Here is a 23657-nt window from a genome sequence, read left to right on the forward strand (position 1 = left end):
GATGCCGTTTGCATACCACTCTGCACCTAATGCTGCTGAACTATGCACTTACAAATGGTTAAGATAGTATATTTCATGTTATGCATATTTTACTGGAAATCAAGTGTATGTCTTTATTAAGTGTGTGTGTGTGTGTGTGTGTGTGTGTGTGTGTGTGTAATTAAGTAAATATTTTGCACTCCAAAAAAGAGTAACCTAAGGAACGCTCATCAGACACTCCCACTCTTCTTCCTCTCCAGGAGTGACGCACGCAGCCATCTGGGCAGCATGCATTTCTTACCTCAGTGCAGCTGTTCCCCCTGAGCTGAGGACATCTGCTCAGGGCATCCTGCAGGGCCTTCACTTGGGTTTGGGGAGAGGTTGTGGTGCCATGATCGGAGGAGTATTAGTCAATTATTTTGGTAAGAATGGCTTTCACTTTTTCCCTTTCTTCTTTGTTGAAAACTTACGAATTTTCAGCAACACCTCAGTAAACACTCAAATTATTACTGAAGATTGCTAGAAGCTAAACTCCAGTATTCATATTATCTTTCTCACATTCATGGTAGTCATAATGGTAGAGCAGGGTGCTTAAGTCATTACGATGGTTAGAGCCAGCCCATAACTGTGCACACTTCTATGACAAACAGCCTAATGGGATGCTACACGATACCTCAAAGGAGCCAAACAAATGAATAAGCACATGTGCTTTGGTTTGAAGCAAGGTACCCTAAACCTGCTGATAATAATGCCAGAGGAAAAATTCATCACTGTTATTTCAGAAAAATCTAGCTATTTGCTGCCTTTGGTAATGTCACTACAACTCTGATAACACAATCTGTCTGCCCTGTCTGATCTCGCTTATCGGAAATACAAGGGGTGGGGTAGAGATGAAATTATCCTGCTCAAGGGATCTGAACTGCTCAGTCATCTGTGCAAGGTGGGCCCAGGGTATCTGAATATACAGCACTATTTGAGCTCCGCTGTTCCAACTACTGATTAATAGAGCTGTTTAACAGGTAAATGGTCTTTATGAAGAAGAGAACACCACTGAGTTTTATGGTAAGAGGCACTCAGAGACAATCTTTTATAAATGTAGTTTTAAAATCTGATGAGTGACCAATCCAATACCAGCATCTGGGGCTCCTGGCACCTACCAAGCCTGTGTTTTTCCACTATGTGAAGTGACTGGCTAGTCATCATTCTCTGGTTCATCCCAAGCTCTGCTGCCTTTGCCCTGAACTTCAGCACATTGACGGTTTGGGATGAAGGCTATCTGCACTTCTTGGAATTACTCTACATAGCGCTCTGTTTTCACAGGGGCTGCTGCGACCTTTCGAGGAATCGGTATGGCCTGCCTCGTGATCCTCCTGCTTTTTGCCCTGATCCAGTGGCTGGCAGTGCCAGATGAGGAAGAAGGTAAACCTGTCCATACCCTCTTACTGGTTCTAAAGGTTGAAGCCATGGAGAATTCTATACGTACCCCTCAGAAACCCAGAGGTGGCAACAGACCTGCCTGGCTAGATTTTCTCAGTGGTGTGTATCAATGAATTTATGTGTACCACTGCTAGAGAGAAGCTGTCTCCTGTCTTGAAACGAATGCTGGTCATTTTAAATAGCCTGGGGTTTTCTTGTTTTTGTTTTGTTTTGTAGTATAAGGTAGTATGGGAAGAACTGGTTTTAAATTTCTCTGGTATTCTAAAGGGATTTCAAATTTAAATCATATTTAAGCTATACAGTAATTTTACTATGAGGGATAGGGAGTGGTATTAATTGCTACGCTCTTACAATTATTTGAAAAAAAGTATCTTAAAACTTAAATTTGAAGTTTTCCCTTAACCAGGCATGACCCTCATTAAAATTGTCATACAGAAAGGAGGTTATATCAAATATAATGTACAAGTTGAATCAACTTTTTTTTTTTTTTAATTAAGAAAACCAACCAGTAGAATGGAAATATTCTTGCTTAGTTCTTGGGTCCCAGAACAAGGCTCATCTTCTTTGGTGTCCTATTCTTTTTCTTTTCTTTTTAAAGATTTTATTTATTTATTTGAGAGCAAGACAGAGCATGCACAAGCAGGGGAAGGGGCAGAGGAAGAGGAAATAGCAGACTCCCCACTGAGCAGGAAACCTGATGAGGGACTGGATCCCAGAACCCTGGGATTATGACCTAAGCCAAAGGCAGACGCTTAACCTACTGAGCCACCCAGGTGCCCCTGGTGTCCTATTCTTCAAGGAGCATTTGCCTCAAGCACCTCAAGTGCTTCTGTTTAGGGAAAAACTAGCTTGTTACAGAAAACCCCAGAGGCAGATTTTAATACTAACGAGTTATACAGAAAGAAAGACCAATGCTGATTTTTCTCATTTTTTTTTTAATCCTAAATGGATTATACAGTGTTAGTCCATACCTTCAGTAAAAGGCCAATAAAAACAGCTATTACTGTTTTGATGCTTATCTTTAAAAACTCAGTACTAGAAGTCGGCCTAAGACCACATTCATGATAACCCATGCCCATAGATTAAATTACGTCTAAGTGTAATGAAGAATACATTTCATAAATAAATGTAAGTTAGTATCTATTAATACCTATAAAGAGATCCTGGAAGATAAACATCACATCTATTGTTCAGTACTTGCACCAAGAGGCCCTTGATACATAGCAATTTACTAATGTTGCCAAGTACACTAGAATGGGGTTACGGGATTGTCTGCTTATTTATTTATTTTTATGTTTGTTTAAATACGTAGAAAATTCTGAAAAATGATTTAAACATGATTTTCTCTCCAGACAAGACAATGCTCGCAGAAAGGATTCCTGTTCCCTCTAGTCCAGTTCCCATAGCAACCATTGACTTGGTACAGCAACAGACAGAGGATGTCATGCCACGCATTGAGCCTAGACTTCCGCCCAAGAAAACCAAGCACCAGGAAGAACAGGAGGATGTGAACAAGCCAGCCTGGGGGGTCAGCTCCTCTCCCTGGGTGACCTTTGTCTATGCACTCTACCAAATTAAAGAGATGATGCAGCTAACAAGAGACAACCGTGCTCCTGAGATACAGCCTTTGCAGGTAAAGGTGCTCCCTTAAGTGGGCTCAGCTGTGTTAATTATTCACTCACCAAGATTTATGGAAGGTCTGGTGGGCAAAACAGACATGCAGACAAATAATTTTAGTATTCTGTGACAAGTGCATTATAGAGATGTATACAAGGTTCCACAGAGGGAAAATTCTGCCTTATGGAGCTCAGGAAGGCTTCACAGAGAAGATATTTCTTGAAAGAAAGAAAAATAAATCCAAGAAATTGTACATTTCTTCAAAATTTCAGTGTTGACAGATACCAGTTCTAGTGAGGATAGATGGTTCTTGCCATGGGAGACCATTATTTATTAATCTCTGTAATTCTGAAATTCTAGTGAGGACATTATATATTATAGGACTTCAATAAATATCTGATGGATTAATACCCTGAGCCACTGAATGAGTCTAATGGAATACTCAACTTAGTGGAGGTGTTGTTTTGCTGGTGGCCTCACATGAAAAATTCTGTTTTTTTTCTTGTCCCTAGAGATGTGGTCTCTCCTGAATAAAGTCAGATCATGTTGATAAAACAGTATGGGTAATTGTTAACTAAAGCTATATACCACTGCCTTTGGAAACGATCAAGTGTGACTTCAATGAATAGTTCGGCTGAAGTAATGAGTCTGCTTCCCTGTTTATATTAATCACATCCTTTTACTTGATGAGTCATGTCAGCTCTATATCTAAAGTAGCTTCGGAGGGTACATAAGAAAGACAAAAATAAAGAGTAATTTGGATAATTTCCTTTTTAGAAAATTTTAACTACCTTAAACTTATCATGACTTTGTAAACTAACATGTAATATTTCTAAAATTTAAACCAAGCCTGATTCTTCACCCATACTCATAATTCATCCTGGTCTGTGCATGATCTTATTTATCAAGATGATGAACTCACATGCTCAGTCAGAAAGGAGAGTCTTGGGGCGGGAGGAGCATATAAAGGGTATGAAGCAGCGAGGTCAGGCAGAAGAAAGGATGAGAGTTTCTGCTTGGATAGCAGTGTTTTCCGTACTCATTCTCATTTTCACGGAAACCTATTAGGCCTACATATCATCATTACATTTTTTTTCTGGCATGTTAAGATTAATAAAAACTGGCTGGTATGGCTTAGTTATTCTTATGAATAAGTGGTCATCATATTAAGATTTCTTTACATTTTAGAATCGATCACAGAAATAAAACTTTTTCTTTGGTGGTCAGCTATTTGAAGTGATGTATACTAATTCAGAAGAAAATCTGTTTTTAAAGAAGCATGTTTCCTGATTTCTATCAATCAGGAATGTATCATGGACTGTGGCGATGTGGACAGACATGCAGGGGTGATATGCTGCAGTATGTGTGGACTCACAGTTACTTACAATTGGTGACCTAAATGCTTGTTTCCAGTCCCCTTTTTTACACAGATGTTCTGTCTTGTTTAAACTTTTACTGTATACTTTAAATCCCAAATATTCATCAGGACTCTAATTTCAGAACATTCTTTTGCTGGCCTTGTCTCTGAGGCTGAGAATGCCTTACTTACTTTCTGTCAGACAGGTGCTTCCGGCTCTTGAATTCTATGTTCTCAGCAAATGGCCTGAGTTTCACTTCCATGCTGCTTGCTCAGTGACTTGTCACAATGGTGGCAGCTCAGTAAATATCTGATGTAAATTGTTTTCCTAGTAGTACCAGGCATTTTGGTAGAGATGTTCCTTTATCCACACGATACGTCTGCTTAAAGTGTTTGTGTTTTTCATGCGGCTTTGGCAGTTGCACATAGGAAAGGAGATGAAAGGTAAGACATTCTATCTTTATTCCTCTATTATTTGTTGCCTGAAGTTACTTCAGGATGATCTCCCCATGTTTCCTGTATCTTACTTGAAGGCGTATAAAAAATGTTGGATTTATTTGCAAGCAGCCCTGACTACAGAACATCTTCTCTTTTTATCCTTCCAGGGGACCAATGAGAATCAGGAAAATTCTCTAGCTGGTGGAGTCCGGCCTGTCCCATGTGAGACTCACTCTGACCCATCTAGAAACCAGCCATCCCCTCAAGCAGCAGCATCTCAGACGCAAAGCAGCCCCACTCCCCCCAGTGTGGACCAGCGTGTGGAAGAGAGGGAGGACCAGCAGGCTCAGCCTGCCGCTGGGGGACACTGAGGGCTCCCACTCATCTCACACCCTGCATGGAACTGGGCTCCTCTGCCAGGACAGACGGAGAGGCTCCCTGAACCTAAGACATGCCTCACCTTGAGAAGCATAGCACTATATACGCTTCTAAATACCTGAACTCATCAACACGGAAACACACACACATACACAGGAGCTACAGTACATATTGGCAGAAACAGGTAAACTTCCATAATCCCAGTGGAATCACAGAAGGGAAATGGGAGTTCGGTGAAGACTTCCAGTTCTTTGATTGGTTAGGTTCAGGACTATAGGACTTCTTTGCCAGTGCAGTAAGGGTTGAAGGCAGCAGTTACACTAAGTAAGTGGAGGGAAAGAATTGTTTCAAGGTAAATGCTGATACAGTTTCCCTCTTCTGATTATTTATTCTTATTGGGTTCTTAATGCAAACCGGGAAGAAATAAAATATACCTATAATTTTGTTTCTCTTGGAGAGAACTATTTAAAAAATTACATGACATATTTAAAAAAGTAGCCAGATAAAAGTTACTAGCTTATATGCTTTTGTTTAAAAAAAAAAAAAAAAGGAAAAAGTTTCATTAGAAACTTGGCATATCTCTAGGAAATATATTTTTATATGTATATGGTATATAATGAAAATAGTCAATTCTCGGAGCAGCAAAAGCCGCACTGACTACTGCAAACTAAGCTGAGCTTTAAAATGCCTTTTGTTTTAAATGGGCTTTAAGACCAGAGGAGGGAATATTTCAAATAAACCAACCAACTCAGTATCCTGTGGCTTGACAGACAAGGGTTTACTAAATATTATCGATACTGTAAATAGCCTCTATCACTATTTAACAATTTTATAGTGATTTGGGCTCTAAGTAGCTGATGGAATTTTTAAAAATCACTGAATTCCTAAGGGTTTCTTTAATTAAGCAACTATTTACAAATAACAGTATAAGATTTAAGTGCCTGGGAGAGGGATACAATTTTTAAAAACTCACGCAATGGGTAAGTTTTCGTTTTGTTTTTGGTGAGGGGAAAAGGTGATGAATAGGAAGCCAGGAATGGAAAGGATGAGAATAAGAAGTAACTATATTTTCCAATGACTAAAGAAACAAATCTCATATATTCTTTTCCATGAGGATACTGTCAGACACTGGACAGATCAGATAGGGATGTGCTACTGTAAGTATCATAGCTACAGTCAGAACAGTGGCTGGGTGATTGACGCATAAAGCCTGCTGCTAAAAATGAAAAGCTGAGAATACAAGGAAGCCCTGGGGGAGGGCTGTGGAAAAGGGAATGCTGCTTTAGCTGAATGAAGGTCAGTTATGGAATGTGTAATAACTGTAAGTGAGCATAGGAGAGAGGAAAGAAAAGAACAGAGTTAAAAATGAGCAACTCACCTTACCTCCTGACCCTGATTAGACAGGATGAGTTGTAAACTGAGGGCTTCTCCATGACACCATACTTCTGCCCAATACTGCATCTGGGAGAAGAAATTCTATACTTGGATGTCTAGCTTTGCCACAAAACACAGCTTAGAAATAAAATAACGGAAAGAAATAGAATTAAGCAAATAGTTATTTTTGCACTTGAACTGAAACGTACTGTACTGTAAATTATCATGACTCATTTTAAGTGACCTTTAAAATCAGATGTATTTATTATGCTTATGTAATTATAGAAATAAAGAAATGGATGACAGGCTGAACCTCACCTATGAATGTACAGTATGTGGATTTGTGACACTGACTTTAGGAAGTCAAAAACTTATACTGTGTCTTGTGTTTACAGTTCTGATTTATTCCTTTGAAAAGCCTGCTGTTTTGGAAATGCACAGTTGACATGCTGAAATAAAAATAAATATCATTTTTAAAAATTTCTTAAATGATAAAGATGTGACCAAATAAAAGCCCTTTACTCTAATGACTGAGACCAAATTCAACAGGCCTTTGTTATGGAACATTTACTATGAGAGCTGATTGAGTAATGCAGTAATTTCTAGCCTTTTAGGGCAGACACCTTCATGGGTTTGTGGACTTCCTTTTTCTTACTGTCGCCAAAGCACCATTTGGCATTTCACTATTTTTTAAATTTTCTATTTATTTATGGCATTTTACTGTTTTTTAAATTTTCTGTTTATTTACTTTTTAAGTAGGCTCCACGCCCAGCATGGGGCTTGAACTCACGAGCCTGAGATCAAGAGTCACATGCTCTACTGTCTGAGCCAGCCAGGCGCCCTTAAAAAAATATTAAAGTGGATTCAAATTAAATTTTGAGAATTTCATAACCCCAGTTGAGACTCCCTGGAAATCCCCAGAGTAATCACAAAGCCTGGGCTGATGTAATCACTGTCTTAATGTCTTATTTCATACTCTTTCTGACTGTAGAAAAAGTGAATTAGCTGAGTGCTGAGCTTGTATGGATCCAGAGAGGTTAGTTGCTAATTATTAGACTATTATTCAAAACCTTAAGTAGAATATTAGATGATTACAATACACATAGATCTACTAGCTAGTAAACCTCACAAAAAGCCTCAGTTATTCATAGGAAGAACATGCTGCTTTACTGGCATATTAATCTTGCCATGGGCCACAAGAAGTGGTTGGCTAAGCACCTCCCTGATTTGCATTTATCCAGTACTGTGGGGGGGGGGGGGGGGCTGCTCGTGCTACTGGGACCATTATTTAAGCAATTACTAGGCCAATCTGGAGTTAAGCAGTGAATCTTGGAAAAGGAGAACCACATCCACAGTTACGAGTGGGGTTGCGCGCTGAGGAGATTCTTTGTCCTTACAATAACCCAATACGGTATATACATACCACTTTCCCCATTTTAAATACTGGAGTAGCTCCTAGAATAGGTGAAGTCTGCAGCTAACAGAGCTTACCCCATGGGACCAAGATCACAAAGCCAGAATACCAATGATACAAATTCAAACCTGCCCAATGCCAAACTGAGGTCCACCAGCACCTACCCTCCCCCCTCCCCCCCCGCCCAGGAGGTGGGGAGGCCACTCCATGCTTCTGTGGTAGAACAAGTGAAAGCAGCCCTGGCCCGAACGTGTGCCTGATACATGTGTGTGGTTGTATTTCCATTAGGATTTCTAGATATTCCTAGATGCCTAGAAATCCAGTACCTTCAAACTCCTGGTGTTTGTTAGCTGTGAGTGTCAGACCCCTTACATGCTGGAGAACGACCTGCACTGTTTGCAACCCTGCAGAGAAAACTTGGGAGGTTGGCAGGGACCCTGAAGGCCAGCATCACAGGAGTCAGGAAGGACAAGCAGACAGATCTATTCAGTATCCAGGAGCACTGTTGCGTATGGTAGCTGTTAAAGCACTTGTAATGTGGCCAGTACATCTGAAGAAATTAGATTTCTCATTGTATTGAAATTTAAACAGCCACATGAGGCTCTTGGCTACCATTCTGGACAGTATAGTTACAGAGGAAGAGATCAGTTTGGGGAGATCTCTGGGCCTCAGTTTTCTCATCTCAGTGTGAAAGGCTGGACCCTAACATCTTACTCTGTGAAGATGAGGAATGATGTGACACAGCTGACTGTAAGCAAGTAAAAGGTGATTTTCCTTTTAGAAGGTCTTCTCTCCTCTGCCTCATGAGGACAAGATGAAGCTACTTCTGAAGCCCCAAAAGACTCCTATGCCATTTCAGCAAAGCTCTAGGAATACCTGGCTCAAGAATTCCAAACCATCAAGCAGATGGGGAGAGACGGGGACAGAATAAAGGGGTGAGAGAAAGGGGGAGTGGTCTCTCAAATCAGAAAGTAATTGACCTTATGCCAGGACAAACTGTGGCTTAAGAGAGTACCTGGAAACATGTTGATGTCTAGACTGGGGGAGAAATGAGCCAGTCCAGGGGGTGCCCAACTCCCACTCAGCTCGCATCTGCTTCCAGTGGCTGATGCAGGACCGCCTGCCCTACTGCAGCTCCAGGAAGATATTCGATGGCAACCCGGGAACCTTACAGTGCTGCGGGTGAAGTGCAAGTTCTGAGCCCCAAGTCTGGATTCGAGTCTCTGCTTTGCCAGTGAGAACTTACATATATAACTTCTCCGCACCTCAGAGCCCTCCTCTGTAAAACGACAGTGATTACAGTATCTACCTTACAGGTGGTTTTGAGGTTTAAATGAGGTACTTGACACACAGCGCACACTCTATAAATATTGCCTTCATTGTGTGACAAACAGCCCATGGCAAGAGGAGTGCTGTCTCACTTCCCCAACCAGGGCCTAGCTCCCTAGTAGTTTGTTAACATTTAAATCCGTAATACTACATTCTCCCAAATGTCTGCCTACACCCAGCAAGCATTCAGGTCCAACATGCATTATAACCATTAAGCTGCTTGCAGATATGAGTTAACTAAGAGATAAAATTAAGCAAAATATAAATTGAAGAGCTGGGAAAAATGACGAGTAACAAGGGCAATTCTATAGTGTGCAAGAGCCATAGACAGGAGAGGTTATAAGACATTTGTTCCACAGTTTCAATATTTTTTTTCCTTCTAAGGGATGTCAAAAAATGTTAAGCAAGAATTTTATAATCATTTAACAAGTCACATACCAATACTCTCTGCCAAATAGTTAGCTGAGGCTATTATTCTCTTCAAATGTAAACTTGTATTTTGAAAAGGTCAGGAACTTTTTGTTCCCCGAAAAGATCAATGGGGGTCTCGAAAAATAACATGGAGACCAGTGCTACTCAACTTAATTCTCTTTTATTCTTAGTGTACAAAAGTACCGGTCTGTGGTTGACGTAAGGTGGGGAAACTGGTCCACTGCCCTGGAGTTGGCACGCACCTAACATCAGATGTCGTCATCTCTTCAACTAATTAGCCACAGAGCCACTTACCTGACTCTTTTTTAAAGATGGCAGTAAAGGCAACACGAAGGCACGGGCCAGGACGCTGAGGCTCACCTTCTGATTCTTCCACTTTAGCTACATATGTCCTTTAGCAACCTTCTCTGAGTCTGTCCTCAGTTGAAAAATGGAAACAATGCTAAAGTGTATCACAGACTGATTAGAAGTCCAAATGAAGAGGCACAGAAAGGGCCTAGTATAGCACTTTATAGATCACTAAAAAATGCTGGTACTCCTCCCCTTTCTCCTTTTGATGACTGCCTTCTTGGAAAACGGGCCAAATCTAAAAAGTAAACTGATTCCCCCAAACAACTTAAACAAGAAACAGCGCAGCTACCCCACTGAATGTGTCTTCCTAGATTTATCCTAGTAAATATACACTCAACCCAAATCTCCAGTGACCTATTAAGGTATCACATTCAGGGGTCACAGCAAAAATAAGCAGTTACCCGAAAAAAGTAACTAGACTCCCCAGGCCAGAGACAGACTGCAGATTTTAACAAGAACATACCCAGTAGAAGGGGGTAGAGGTGCTGGTCAATGACCAAAAGAATTACAAAACAACAATCACAGAAAGGAAAAGGTGGTAGGGCCTGCATAAAGAAAGGGTGGTCTTTACTAACAGATTGAGTATCTCATCACATTAGCAACCGTAGCCCCACTGAGGGGGTTGCATTAGACTTTGGCCTGGTGACATTAAACATGTGAATTATGTAACAAACTCCCTTTGTTCTCTTTCTGCTCAAGCAACCTTCTTACCACCATTTGACCCCTCAGGGGTCTTCTGGGAGAGAATCGGCTGCTTTTATCAATTCAAGTGTTTTTAATCCTTAAGGCGGTTTTATTTTGGCTGTGAATCACTTAATAGACTATGTGAATTGGCTAATGTGAGACAGGTTTTCCTACGGTGCAACTAACAAAAATCAGGGTAATGAATCAATAAGGTCAAGATTCACACTCACGTGGTTAAGTCATCAATGTCATATCACCTACTGGGGGTCTCTCAGAAGGCAGCTTCCTAGGGTCACCTACAAGCACCTCTTACGGCAGGCTTCTTTAAAATTCTACATCCATTATGCGTAACAGCTGGACAAAAAAAGCTGATTTTAAAAAATTCTACTTCTTGGGGCGCCTGGGTGGCACAGCGGTTAAGCGTCTGCCTTCGGCTCAGGGCGTGATCCCGGCGTTATGGGATCGAGCCCCACATCAGGCTCCTCCGCTATGAGCCTGCTTCTTCCTCTCCCACTCCCCCTGCTTGTGTTCCCTCTCTCGCTGGCTGTCTCTATCTCTGTCAAATAAATAAAATCTTTAAAAAAAAGTAAAAATAAAAAAAAATTCTACTTCTTTAACTGGGAAATAATCACATACAGAATACTCCTTTTTCTTTTCTTGACACAATTGCAGGGGTCTTAATTCACCCACATGTTTAGCTGTATTGATAATCTATCGTCTATTCCAAGCCTCTTAAAATCTGAAATTTCTAGATTAAAAAAAAAAGGTCATAAATTCAAATATTATCCTAAACATCAGGTGGATACTCCCCTCTAATTCAGCCCTTAGTATTATTGGCAAATTGTACAACCAATTCACAAAGCATTTTTTGTGATATGTAAAATGTGTTTTAAAACCTTTAAAAATAACATTTGAATGATATAATTGTTTAAGCATGGCCACCTACGCTAAATCTCACCCACACATTTTGGTGTCAAATAGTCCCAACTTGCTAACAACAGTAAGCTTTTATGAGGCACCTTGCATAAGCAATAACAGAAAGGGTTCAGTTATGCTCCGTAATTGCACACCTATGGCTATAGGAAGCACGAGGCCAACTTTCAACCACCTGTGAAGGGCAGAGCCATTTTACTGAATAATCATTTACACAGTTTAAAGAGTTTTCAATAAATAATGGAGGGGGAGAGGAGGGAGAGAGAAAGGAAGGGAGGAAGAAGAGAAAAAAATCTATGGGAGTCATCAATATATTGCTTCATGGGGATTAGAACTGTGATCAGCACTGTAATAAACCCCAAATCAAATGAACACAACAGAAATACACCAAATGTATCACAAGTAATGCTTGTAATTGTTCAGCTTCTCACCATTCTCACATAACAGAAACGGACAAATCCATGATTTCCTCTAAAAATAAACATGAAAAACAGTATCTGGAAGACTCTTCTTTTCCTTTTGTTGTGATGGTTACATCCAGCTTGACCCACGAGAAGCTGCTTCCTTCTGTAGTCAGCACCTCTTCAAACTGGCAAAGGCAAGCCCCAGGGGGTCTGGCTGGGACAGCCCCTGGGAACTCCAGCTGATTGTTCACATGTTATTCACACACACATTCTGTCAAAAACCACCTCCTGGGAGGTGAATGTGGTGAGCACAAGCATTGATACATCTGATACATTTAGATCAGCAATAAATTTAATTATAAAAAAATCAGATTGAACTGTAACAAAAATGACATTAGAACCATTGATACTTACAAAACATCCTCATCATAATCATAAATTTGAATGGAAGATTCTTTGGTATTTGAATCAGTCTATGTGAAAGCACAGACTGAATTTAGTGCATTTCAAAAAATTGCAAAGCTCCTAATATTAAGAGGTACCTGGCCAAAAGAGAAACTTGTAAAACACTGACACACTGTTTCAAAGAGGAAATATCACTTGAAAATCAACCTAGAAAGTTCCAAACGGGAGCCATGCTTTATTCAACAATTTAGAAACACTCTACTGAACTTGGCTCAGGAAAGCGGCTCCTAAATTCTCTGTATGTCCTTCCTCCATATCCCTTCCTCTAGTAAAAGGAGAGTCCTCATTCTTTATGCCTCTATTCTTTAAGAACCCATCACAGCAAAAAAAAAAAAAAAAAAGGCTATGTTTGATTCTTAAAGTGAATCAACTTAGCACATCTTAACCCTTGGATTGTTTCCCCGTGTTCATATCTTTTCTCAGCTCTTATGGTTTGGCCTTCTTTCCCCAGGGTCAAAGTTTATAGTCAGTCCTCATTTCACTCTGGAGAATCACGAAAAAAAGATTTGTTCTCTCAAGAAAGATCACAAATCTGTTTTGTAGGAAACTACTGCAAATATATATAACTAAATTTGTAAAAATGGACCAGTCAACTCAAAATGTCCTAAGAAGTTGAATGTTTTCAATTTCAACATACAAAAAACTACAGAAAATAATTCTAATTTTTACATGTCTATAAAGATCTTATCAAGCTTTAAAATATCTTAAGAAATGCTTCTCTACTGTAGTTATCAAGTAGCTAATTGTCCATTATTAAAAAATAAAAAAGTCACCAATACGGTGAGATCAAGGCTGTAGGGAGATGGCCCCTAGGCTCACCTCTGAAGGTCTCTTCTTAACCCTGAGTTGTAGGAAACACTAGGGTTGGAGTTCTAGTTTGTAGTTTTCGACAAGTTATTTAACCTCCCAAACCTCAATTCTGCAACCATTAGCATTTTCTAAACTGTTCAAAGGAATATTAATTTCATGAAAAAGGGTTCTGTGGTCAAATTAAGTCAAACTGCTGCACACAATTTTTCTTTAGGAGATTCACAATGTGCATCAGCATTAATGGCTCTGAGAAGTCCTACAGTACATTTGTTTAACTTTGTATCAATCTTAGATGACCTCAGAATCCCTTTACTGACTAGCACTTATTAGCGTCCTGTGGATTATACGTTGGAAAATACTGGTCCAGTGTATCTCAGGTCTCTTCCAGCACTTACACTGATAGCATGTAGGAAGACCAATACAGTCTTTTGACACAGGTTCTGAAGGTTAAGAGAAGATGTAATGTCCTGGTGTTGACAAGGCAGAAGTTCGTGTTAACTCGCTCCTTGAAGATCAACATGATTCCCCTATTTCTAAGGGAAGTCTTCATTCAAGGAAAGTGGTAATGACTCTCACAGAATCTTGATGGCTACCTATAGTACAGTAAGTAGCAGAACTCCCCAAGAATGAAACGTTACCTTCCATATAGGTTAGTTTTCCTTTCCAGTATGACTCCTTCCCATAGAAAATGCTTTTGCCACTGTTCCCTAGAACAGTTCTGCCCAACGTTAACAGGATCCTTGCCCTTAACCCATTTCCTTGTCCAAAATGAAGTCAATGCACAGGCGGTCATCAAGCAGTCCTCAGGTTAAACAGCTGCTCTTCCAAGAAGGCACCCCCAAAACCATATTGCTCTTCATGTAGACTAATCTCTTCAGGTGACAAGTGGCTTCCTCCAAGAACAAAGTCTGCAAATCTAATAAGTATGTTTTTGTTTTAAATAAAGTTAGTGTTATCACAGGAAGGTTTATTTGGAAGATAACATGTTCTCTTGTTATTTATCTTCTTCAATTAAATTTGACTTTATGTCAATAAAGAACACCATTTATACATTGGATATAAAAATGGCAATGGCTTATGTGATCCTTCTAGAGATAATCAGGAAAAGAACAGAGAAACAGGCAGACTTAGAAGCACTGAGTGCTGCTGAACATACCCACTCCTGTTTTCTAATTCCTTCTCTCTTTCTTATTAGATTCATGATTCATTTGTTATTTTAGTACGTCAATACTTTCCCCCTCCAATGTTTAATTTGAGGGCACTGTTATTTGGATAAAGCTATGAAGAAGGGGAAGCAGTAAGGAAAAAGATGTTGGGGCAAAGATGTCTTTCTTGGTAAACTTTGAAAATGATCTTCCATACCAGTAACTTCCCACATGTAAGTTATCTTTCTGACCTTCCCTATCAAACACGTCAGGTGAGAATTTGTCCCGACATCGGCAGTTCTATGCAAGGCAGGGCACTGCAGAAAAAGCAGACCTTCCGACAGCCTCCACACCATCTGTTACCCAGGGCAGGAGTCTGTTCCTAGTCTGAGGTACGTGTAACAAACCACCACAGTATTTTCACACTCATTCTAACCCATGTTTAGTCCAAGCAGCTGAGCCGGGCTTACTTGTTGGGAGCCTGGAGTCTGGAGACGACCAACCACGCTGGGAAGTCAGGCCTGCGGCAGGCGCGGCGCAGCTCCTCCAGGGCGCTGCTCGTTTCCATATCCGCCTGTTCCCTGTACTCGTCTTCAGTGAGATACTTAACCACCAGCTTTTCTGATGTAAACCATTTCTTCATTTTCCTAAAACATGTGGCATTTGGTTGCTAGATTCCTGGTCATATTTGACTGTTCAATTCAACCCTTAAGATTTATAAAAATACATTTCTTAGAAAGGAACAGTAATACTTAACTTCCTTGATGTCACACTGTACTCCCATGGTTCTTACCGTGACTGAGGTATAGAGAACGTGCACCGTTTGGGCCTAACAGTACATTTCCTCTCTTCCTGGACCATCCTAAATTATGTTCCTAGGAATGTGAGGCTCAATTTCCGAGAGACATATTAATTGCATTTTTCTTCTCAGTGATTTTTAATTGCACAATCAGACCACTAAAAGTCTGGCTCTTTTATGCTTGGTCTGCTCATTATCTTGGGCACTAATGGAAGCAATTCTTTGAGATGCTTTTTTACAGAGACCTGGTAGAATCAATGACCACTTAGTCACTAGCCCCCCCCCCGCCAAAAAAAGACAAAAAAGAAGGGAGGATTTGTGGGATATCGCCTCCATCTAGTGGCTGAGATTCTGACTAATCCTAGAGAGGAGAAGTAAATATTGTACAAGGATCGTTTATGTACAATAATTTATAATAACTCCTCCTTCGCTACATACTAAGGAGCTCATAACTGGAATTTTTTTTTTCCAACCAGGAAAGTCCTAAAGGGAAGAATCTCATAAAAATGGCAATGACGATAAGGTTTTAACATATATGTTACATTTATCAATGAGTTTTTTAAGATATTCTTGGGCGGTTTAAAATTTAATTTAACCAGAGAGTCCCAAATGTAGATGAGTATAAGAATTACCAGGAGGTGGTTTAAACATATATTCTCTTGAGGGTTGGGACCTGAAAAAACCTTAACATTTTAAAGATTGTATGGTGTGAAGAGTCAGATTGGGGCACCACTGACATTATTTCCTTCTCCTTTTCTGAATACCTAGCCTGGTCTCCCTAGAGGAAAACCACTGGTCTCTGAGCAGAAGACTGGGGCACAGTCCCGGCTTTGAGGTTTCTCCACTGTGTCAACTGTGAATAACCGTTCTGAGCCTCACTTGCTCATATGAACAAAGTGAAAGCAATAACATCTACCTCATGAGGTCATTGTAGAGATTAAATATTTTGTGTATTTTGTGTAAAGTGCTTAGCACAGTGAGTGGCCTATAGTGAGAGTTCAACAAGGATAATTAAGACAGTAGCTACCATATGCTAGGATATATTCAAACAGCTCTTTGTAAAACTAAAATACTATACAAATCAAGGTATTATTTTTCTGGTTTGTAATTTAACCTGTATGTTCCTGTTTTATCCTTTTGTTCTTCACATAATTATTTACTAGCAAAATGAAAAGCTAAGGAAGTTACAAAACACTGTATTAGGTTCATGTTAACAGAATGCATAGCAAGTGCATAGAAGGACCATCATGCAGATAACACAACACACTTTACACTTGGCAGGGCAGCTGGATGTTTAAAGGGAAAGAGGCCCAAATTCTATCCTGGGTTCCTCAAGCCACGAGCCTGGCCAAAGGCCAGAGGGCTGGCAGATGTGGACTGGCCAGCCTCCTCCTAGCAGAGGGACCTCTGGTAATCCCAGTCACGTCGGCCTCTGAGATAGGACAGAAAGCAGCAGCTAACAGCAGCCCCTCTGACCCAGCCCTGCTGCCTTTCAGCCTTGCCAGCATTCTCTGCACAAGGGCCCTGTCCTGTCACTGGTACATTTTTAACACTGTGACACGGTTACATATGCAGTCCCAGATCCATAAACTACTACTTACCAGAGTCTCCTTCTTCTCAGCTAGGTTTACCTCACTGTCTCACAGCCCGACTCTAGGCCCTCATCACCTCTTGCCCGCACCGCTGTGATGTCACTGCCTCGGGGCCTCCTAGGTACATACACTCTCTGTGCCAGAAGGCAGTTGGGCCACATCCTGCCACCCAGGGAGGTTCATGGTCTCTGCTTTGATCTTGACTGTTGAATGTATTTTTATTTTCATATTAGTTGCCAACATTCAAAAATACTAAGATTTCACATTCAAATCCATATTCCCAGCTTTTCTAAAAAAGAACCCAAAAAATAAAAACCAGAAGATCTGGCAAGGCAGGGCCCATATTCCTACATGGCAACAATCAGCTCAAGCTGAATAGTAACTGCCCCCTTTTTGATGAGGCTGCACTGCAGAATTTCCCACAGTCCTCATGATGGCCCCACTGCCTTACCCTTGCTCAGCATCACCCACTCAGTACCAGCCCCAAGCAACTGGATTTATAACTCCGGTCCAAGCAGTAGGCAGAGAATGCCGCCTGAAATACGTAATGGCTTCTGGCCTCCACTACATACAGGATCAGACTAGATTCCTTAACACAGCCTGTGAAGCCTCCACAACCTTGCAGATGCCCACCTCGCTCACCGGCCTCATGATGCTACCAGACTGGGCCTTCTCCCTGTCAGGAAAGTCCTTTCCACATTTATTCACCTGGCTGTTTTAATTCATGAAGATTCAGCCTAGTAATGTCTTCTTCAGAAACTCTCCTGAACTCTACGTGCCATAGTCCCTGAACAGGTATATCTTAACACTTCAGAGATATAGAAAGGTATGCTGCTGTCTCAACAAGTACACCTCAAGGGGAGAAACTATCTCCTTCGTTTGTGCACCTGACACGAAACAGGTGTTCAGACTCAATGACTAAGAAGAGACATAATAAAGCTTAACTTAAAACCTAAAAAAAAGGTCCTACACATAAATAATACATTTCAGTCATTTTTCTAGTGCTATTTCATAAGCACAACAAATAACTTTAAAGCAATCTTGGGCCCTAATGAAAGGAAATGTAGAATGAAAGTAGAAATTTCAGGCAACCCAGAGTGCAAGTAATTTTGCTACTGATTTTAGTGAATTCTGGGTGAGCTGTAATTACTTAGTAATTGGGAAAGTCCTCTGAAAGATTAATGAAGACTAGAATGGAGATGGGATTCGATGCTTAGATTCTCTATCCTCCTCCTCTCTCAAATCTCCAGATGAAATGCAGTTAATTATGAGACTAAATATGACACGTGCAAGAAACTTACCAAAACAATAAATAAAACCAGAGCTCAAAATGTCAAATTTACAAGGCAAAAAAATACACGCACCACGTCATATAACTGAATGCTTTCAGTGGGTAGCGCAGACTCCTGGAGGACAGGACGAGGATCATAACTGCATACGAGCACTGGGGCACAGTGACACCACAATAGATCAGGAGCAGGGCGAGGAGCCGCAGTGTCCACGTCAGGAGATTTACGCTCCTTTCGTCAACAAGGGGCCCGTGTTTGTAACAAACAGCAAAGCTGAGAAATCCCACTGTTAGGACATAGCCTGTAAAAAAGCAGAACTTGAAAATTTGAACTTGAGAAGCTGTAGGAAAAATCCTGGCAAAGCCTTGACTTAAGCTAAGAACATATCAGAAAGCCTTCATATTTATGACTTCTTTTTCCGAAGAAGTAAGATTGAAAAACACATACAGGGGTAGTTATTCCTTCCATGTGAGATACTACGCTGCCTTTTGTAATAATTAAGGCTATTTAATAATAAATTATTATGATATATATCTGTTTTTTAGTCCAGAGTCCTAGATGGACAAATGTTATCATGGTTGCTTTGGTCAGGATTTAAGCCTCAGCATATATCACAGTTGGCTACAAACCCTATTTTTTAATTTTTACTTTCTAGTTAAAAAAGGAAAACACAGTTTTATAGTGGAGGGATCAGGCTGCACCCTAGTGCAGTGCTCAGTTTCTGCACTAATAATGGTGGGATGGGGACGCCTGGGTGGCTCAGTCGGTTAAGCAGCTGCCTTCAGCTGGGGTCATGATCCCCGGGGCCTCAGATCGAGTCCTGCATCAGGCTCCTTGCTCAGCAGGGAGCCTGCTTCTCCCTCTGCCTGCTGCTCCCCCTGCTTGTGCTCTCTCTCTGACAAATAAAATCTTAAAAAAAAATAATAATGGTGGGGAGATGCGATATTCTGCATCTCCTGCTGGGATCCAATGTGAAATCCACATCTCCTCTTATGTATTCCACCAAAAGTGTTTCACTCATATCTAAGCAAGCTTCAAGATCTAATTTCCAGTTTAGAAAATACAGGGGAGAGAGGAGCAAGTTAAATTACACCACAAAAGAGTAATCAGAGAAATCCAGAAAGCGGGACACTCTATAGGACAACTAGATTGGTCTCAGCAATGAAAAAAGGAATTGTTATGGATTAAAAAAGACTTAAGAGACACGGTAGATGCAAAATATGGTTCTGGACTATATCCCCCCCTTATACAGATCAACCATCAAGGATGCTTAGGAAATTTAAACATGACTTGAGTAATTTATGTAATTATTATTTTTTTAGACTTAATTGTTATTTAACTGTAGAGGAAAATGCTCTTATTTTTTAGAGATACTTACTGAAGTAGTTAGGGGAACATACCATGATACCTATAATTTACTTTAAAAAATATTTTATCATAGGGGCACCTGGGTGGCTCAGTCTGTTAAGTGGTCTACTCTTGATTTCAGCTCAGGTCATGATCTCAGGGTCCTGGGATGGAGCCCCGCAGCTGAGTTCCTGTCCAGCTGCAAGCTCAGCGGGGAGTCTGCTTAAGGATTTCTCTCCTGCCTCGGCCCCTCCCCTCTCCTGTGCATGCACTCTTTCTCTCTCAAATAAAAAAAAATAAATCTTTTTTAAAAATACTTTATCAAAAAAAGGAGAGTGAGCTAAAGACATAAAATCTTCAAGTAAAACAGAAAACTTACTGCTTTTGTTTTGGGTGGGTGGACTTTTGTGAAAAATTTGGTGCTTAGGGGTTAGGAGAAAACTGATCCTCCCATTCTCCATTATTTCCCAATTAAAACAAATAAATAAAAAGTTATAAAAAGTTGTTTGTGGTTACATGAAATACGAACAAGTGGTTTCTTAATAGCCTCTCTGTTTCTGAAAATTCAAGTTTTCATTAGTCATTTATATTTAGAATTTCTCACCTTTCATGCTGCATATATTAAGAAAAAGAAAGAGCCACATTTCAGAGAATTTTTTTCATTACAAATCAGACTTGGTTAGAGCTTAGCCACAATTCAATGGCATAAAGGCAGTCAAAAGAAACAAATACTTCTTTGCTCTTTTGATCATTAGTACAGAAAACTAAGAAAGATGTCATAGAGAAATAGTTTAAAATGAGATCTAATGAACTGAAATCATCAACTGTAGGAATAAAATAAAATATTTTTAATAGCACTTTTCCTTAGTTCAAAAGGAAAATTTAGATGTTGGAGAAAAACATATTTCCAAAGAAGGCCTCCAGTTGTACTTTTCAGCTTTACTGATAAAAGGACATATTTTTAAAAAATTACCTACCTAATATATATATCCTGTTTTCACGCCATAGCCACTTCAGATCCTCCATCAACTGGCACACAACATAAACTGAAGCAAACCAACAACCAACCATTAGAGCCCCAAAGGTGCTATACTGTGTGTGGAAAAAAATAAATGACACAGCTTTTGGTTCATTCACTCTCACAAAAATAGGAGTAAACAAATAAACCCTTTGTATTAGAAACTTCTACTTCAAATTGCATTGAAGTCAATTCAAGATACTCTCTAGAGTCTTGTTAAAGTTACGGTCCATGAGCCAGCAGCATCGGCATCACCTGGGAGCTTGCTGGAATGCAGACCTCAGGCCCTATGGCAGACTGAGTCAGAATCTGCATTTCAACAGGATCCTCGGCACATTAAAGTTGGAAAAGCACTGTTTTAAAGAAGAAATTTATCTCAAGATAATGCCGGTGTTGTAAGCTTCAGTCAGAGTATCACAGCATTATCACCATGAACTAATATTTATCCTCAACTAAGTGCAGAGCATTCTTTCATTAAAGGTGTTTCAGGGAACTCATAATGAAGAAATCTCCAGATGTAGCAATGCAGTTATTCAAGACCTTGATGGTTCAGCATCATGACATTCCTCAGCTCTGCTAATACAAGACAAATTTCTACACAGCATAGATCAGTCCCCTGCCACTCCTAAGAAAAATGTATTACCCTAAAGTAAAAGGGTCTCAAAAAAAGTATCACCAAAACTTAATACTTACTTTAGGGTATATATAATAACAAATAAAAATGGAAACTCTAGAAAAAGATACATTTTAAAGTCAGTTTATACAATATAGAAATACAGTTTGAATTAGTAACTGTCACAATCAATGTGAATTAACTTTGATCAATTTTTCATGTCTATGAGATCATGGCTTCCCTCTTTTATTCATTCCCTCTTTTATTCATTTATACACAGTATGCCTACCTTAGGAATAAACCTTTTCACCAGCAGCAGGACAAAGACTAATGTCATTAGAACACCTAGCACAGTCCCAGAAGAGTAATAGAAAATAGGACTTCTGTCAAGACAAGCAGATAAAAGCCATTTAAATGCTAAGCAGCACTTTCACTATTAAAACCATGTTTAACTTGATGACAGTAGCCATAAAGAATACTAAGGAGAAAAACTCAGATGGTAGCTTTAATTACACCCTACTCTTAAAAAATGAAGTCTGTACTTGAAATTTATGGTAAATAGCTTGCCACTAACTCAAAACAAAATGTCTGAGTTACTTTCTATGTTTAGAATCTGATGCAAGAAGAACTACTGAGCACCTATCATGTAGCAGACGCTGGTCTGTGAGCTGTGCACGCATTCATACAGCCCTGTGAAATGGCTTTCCGTGTCTAAATTTCAGAGGAAGAAAGGAAGCCACCAAGAAGTTAAAGACCATCCCCAAGTGAGTATCTGCCAACTGGTGGATTCAGGCTTGCAGCCTAGTTCCTCTGAGTCCAAGCTTTATCCTGGTTTCTAAAGGCCACGGATTACATTAAACATACTTAATTATACCATGAGAAAGATAAACAATATTAAGAATAACAAGCTAAGAATTAAAATATTATTGGAAAAAGACTCCTTTTTCATGAGAGAAGTTGTAATACACAAAGTATCAGGATAATATGTTTATCTAAGAGTCAGATACTTGTTAAATTCAACTTTCTGTATCAGAGCCACAAATCTTGGAGGCAGCCTGAATCTAATAGAGAGAGCAAGGCATCCGGCATCAGAAAACCTGAGTATAAATCTCAGCCTTAGGAAGAACTAGTCATGTGAAATGAATGTTGGTTACTCATCTATAAAATGAGAACAATAATACAAAGCTTACATAATTGTTAAGAGAATCAGATTAAAAAATGTATATTAATACGTAAGACAAAATAATGCATGTAAAAGCACTCTGTAATATATATATATATACATATACATATCATGTGTACTGTTACTAGTTTTTAAAGGCCCTTCAAGCACTATCTTCAGACCCACTGATTGTAAAACCTAAATCAAGAACTACAAGCTATATATGTGGAAATATATAGCATAGGATCAAAACTGTCCTATTCTCTTTTTAAAAGGATAAACGGTAATTCACAAAATTAACCATGTAAAAATGAATACTTACTGACTCAACGTCTTTGCATAAAAGAAGAGGAAAATGCCCGCCACAAACACAAAGAAGAGTTTGAAATCTACAACTGGAGTAAAAAAGACACACACAACAAAGATTTTGTGTCAACGTAGCTAGTAAAAGAAGAGAAAAGTCAATTTCTTGAAATGTCACTCCAGAAAAACTAAATACAGAAAATCAAGTGTAATGAAAACAGACTTACTGTTTCGATTCACACTAATTGTATAGACAAATATCTTCCTGACAGGCTTCACAGAGAAGCACATGGTCTCTCCATATGGATTGATGATTATGGTTATTTCATTAGACTCCTTCGGTGTCCAAAAATTATGAATCATACATTTGATAAAAGATAGAATGGTTTCTGGATACTGACAATTATGTCTTTCTGTGATATATACAATATTAAGCAGGCCTGAACTGGTAATTTTCACCTATAAAATGAGAACAAACAAATCCATAAATACATAAGCTCCTTAAAATCATGAGCCGAGGAATAAAGAGAGCCTGAGAGAAAGGATAAAGAACAGACATTCAGATGTACACAACTCCGGGGATCCCATCGATGGACCTACAGATCTGTATTTAGTTCAAACATGCTGGAGCACAGAGACTTTGCAAAGTGGATGTTTCTTCCCCGAGGTGATTTAACTCCCTCTTCTAGCAAGTCCTTGTGGCCAAGAGACATGTGAAAAAGGATGGCAGAAAGCAATAGGCAGCAAACTACTTGGTTTATAACGGGGTTTCTTTTTTTTTTTTTAATATTTTTTTATTATATTATGTTAGTCACCATACAGTACATCCCTAGTTTTTGATGTGAAGTTCCATGATTCATTACTTGCATATAACACCCAGTGCACCATGCAATACGTGCCCTCCTTTATACACATCACTGGCCTATCCCATTCCCCCACTTCCCTCCCCTCTGAAGCCCTCAGTTTGTTTCCCAGAGTTCCTAGTCT

General features: G+C 39.7%; 2 protein-coding genes across 7 annotated transcripts in view; one reads left to right on the forward strand and one right to left on the reverse strand.

Annotated features, from left to right (window-relative positions):
• Nucleotides 1-12480, forward strand: part of MFSD6 (major facilitator superfamily domain containing 6) — a 73155-nt gene extending 60675 nt beyond the window's left edge. For all 4 annotated transcript variants that reach the window (XM_026492305.4, XM_048214016.2, XM_048214017.2 and 1 more), the window contains 4 exons: nt 240-401; nt 1300-1398; nt 2769-3049; nt 4996-12480. In XM_026492305.4, coding sequence (XP_026348090.1) covers nt 240-401; nt 1300-1398; nt 2769-3049; nt 4996-5199 — 746 coding nt within the window. In that variant the 3' untranslated portion in view covers nt 5200-12480. The remainder of the gene's footprint in view (nt 1-239; nt 402-1299; nt 1399-2768; nt 3050-4995) is intronic.
• NEMP2 (nuclear envelope integral membrane protein 2) overlaps nt 12118-23657 on the reverse strand; it is a 336857-nt gene continuing 325317 nt past the window's right edge. For 2 of the 3 annotated variants that reach the window (XM_057303573.1, XM_026492314.4), the window contains 7 exons: nt 22898-23129; nt 22690-22762; nt 21495-21588; nt 20552-20666; nt 18303-18528; nt 15018-15194; nt 12118-14318 (listed from right to left, as the gene is read on the reverse strand). In XM_057303573.1, the coding sequence (XP_057159556.1) occupies nt 14195-14318; nt 15018-15194; nt 18303-18528; nt 20552-20666; nt 21495-21588; nt 22690-22762; nt 22898-23129 (1041 nt within the window). In that variant the 3' untranslated portion in view covers nt 12118-14194. The remainder of the gene's footprint in view (nt 14319-15017; nt 15195-18302; nt 18529-20551; nt 20667-21494; nt 21589-22689; nt 22763-22897; nt 23130-23657) is intronic. The other variant, XM_048214019.2, reaches the window with a different exon arrangement.

This window comes from Ursus arctos, unplaced genomic scaffold, assembly GCF_023065955.2.
Source record: "Ursus arctos isolate Adak ecotype North America unplaced genomic scaffold, UrsArc2.0 scaffold_1, whole genome shotgun sequence".
In the NCBI taxonomy this organism is placed as follows: Eukaryota; Metazoa; Chordata; class Mammalia; order Carnivora; family Ursidae; genus Ursus; species Ursus arctos.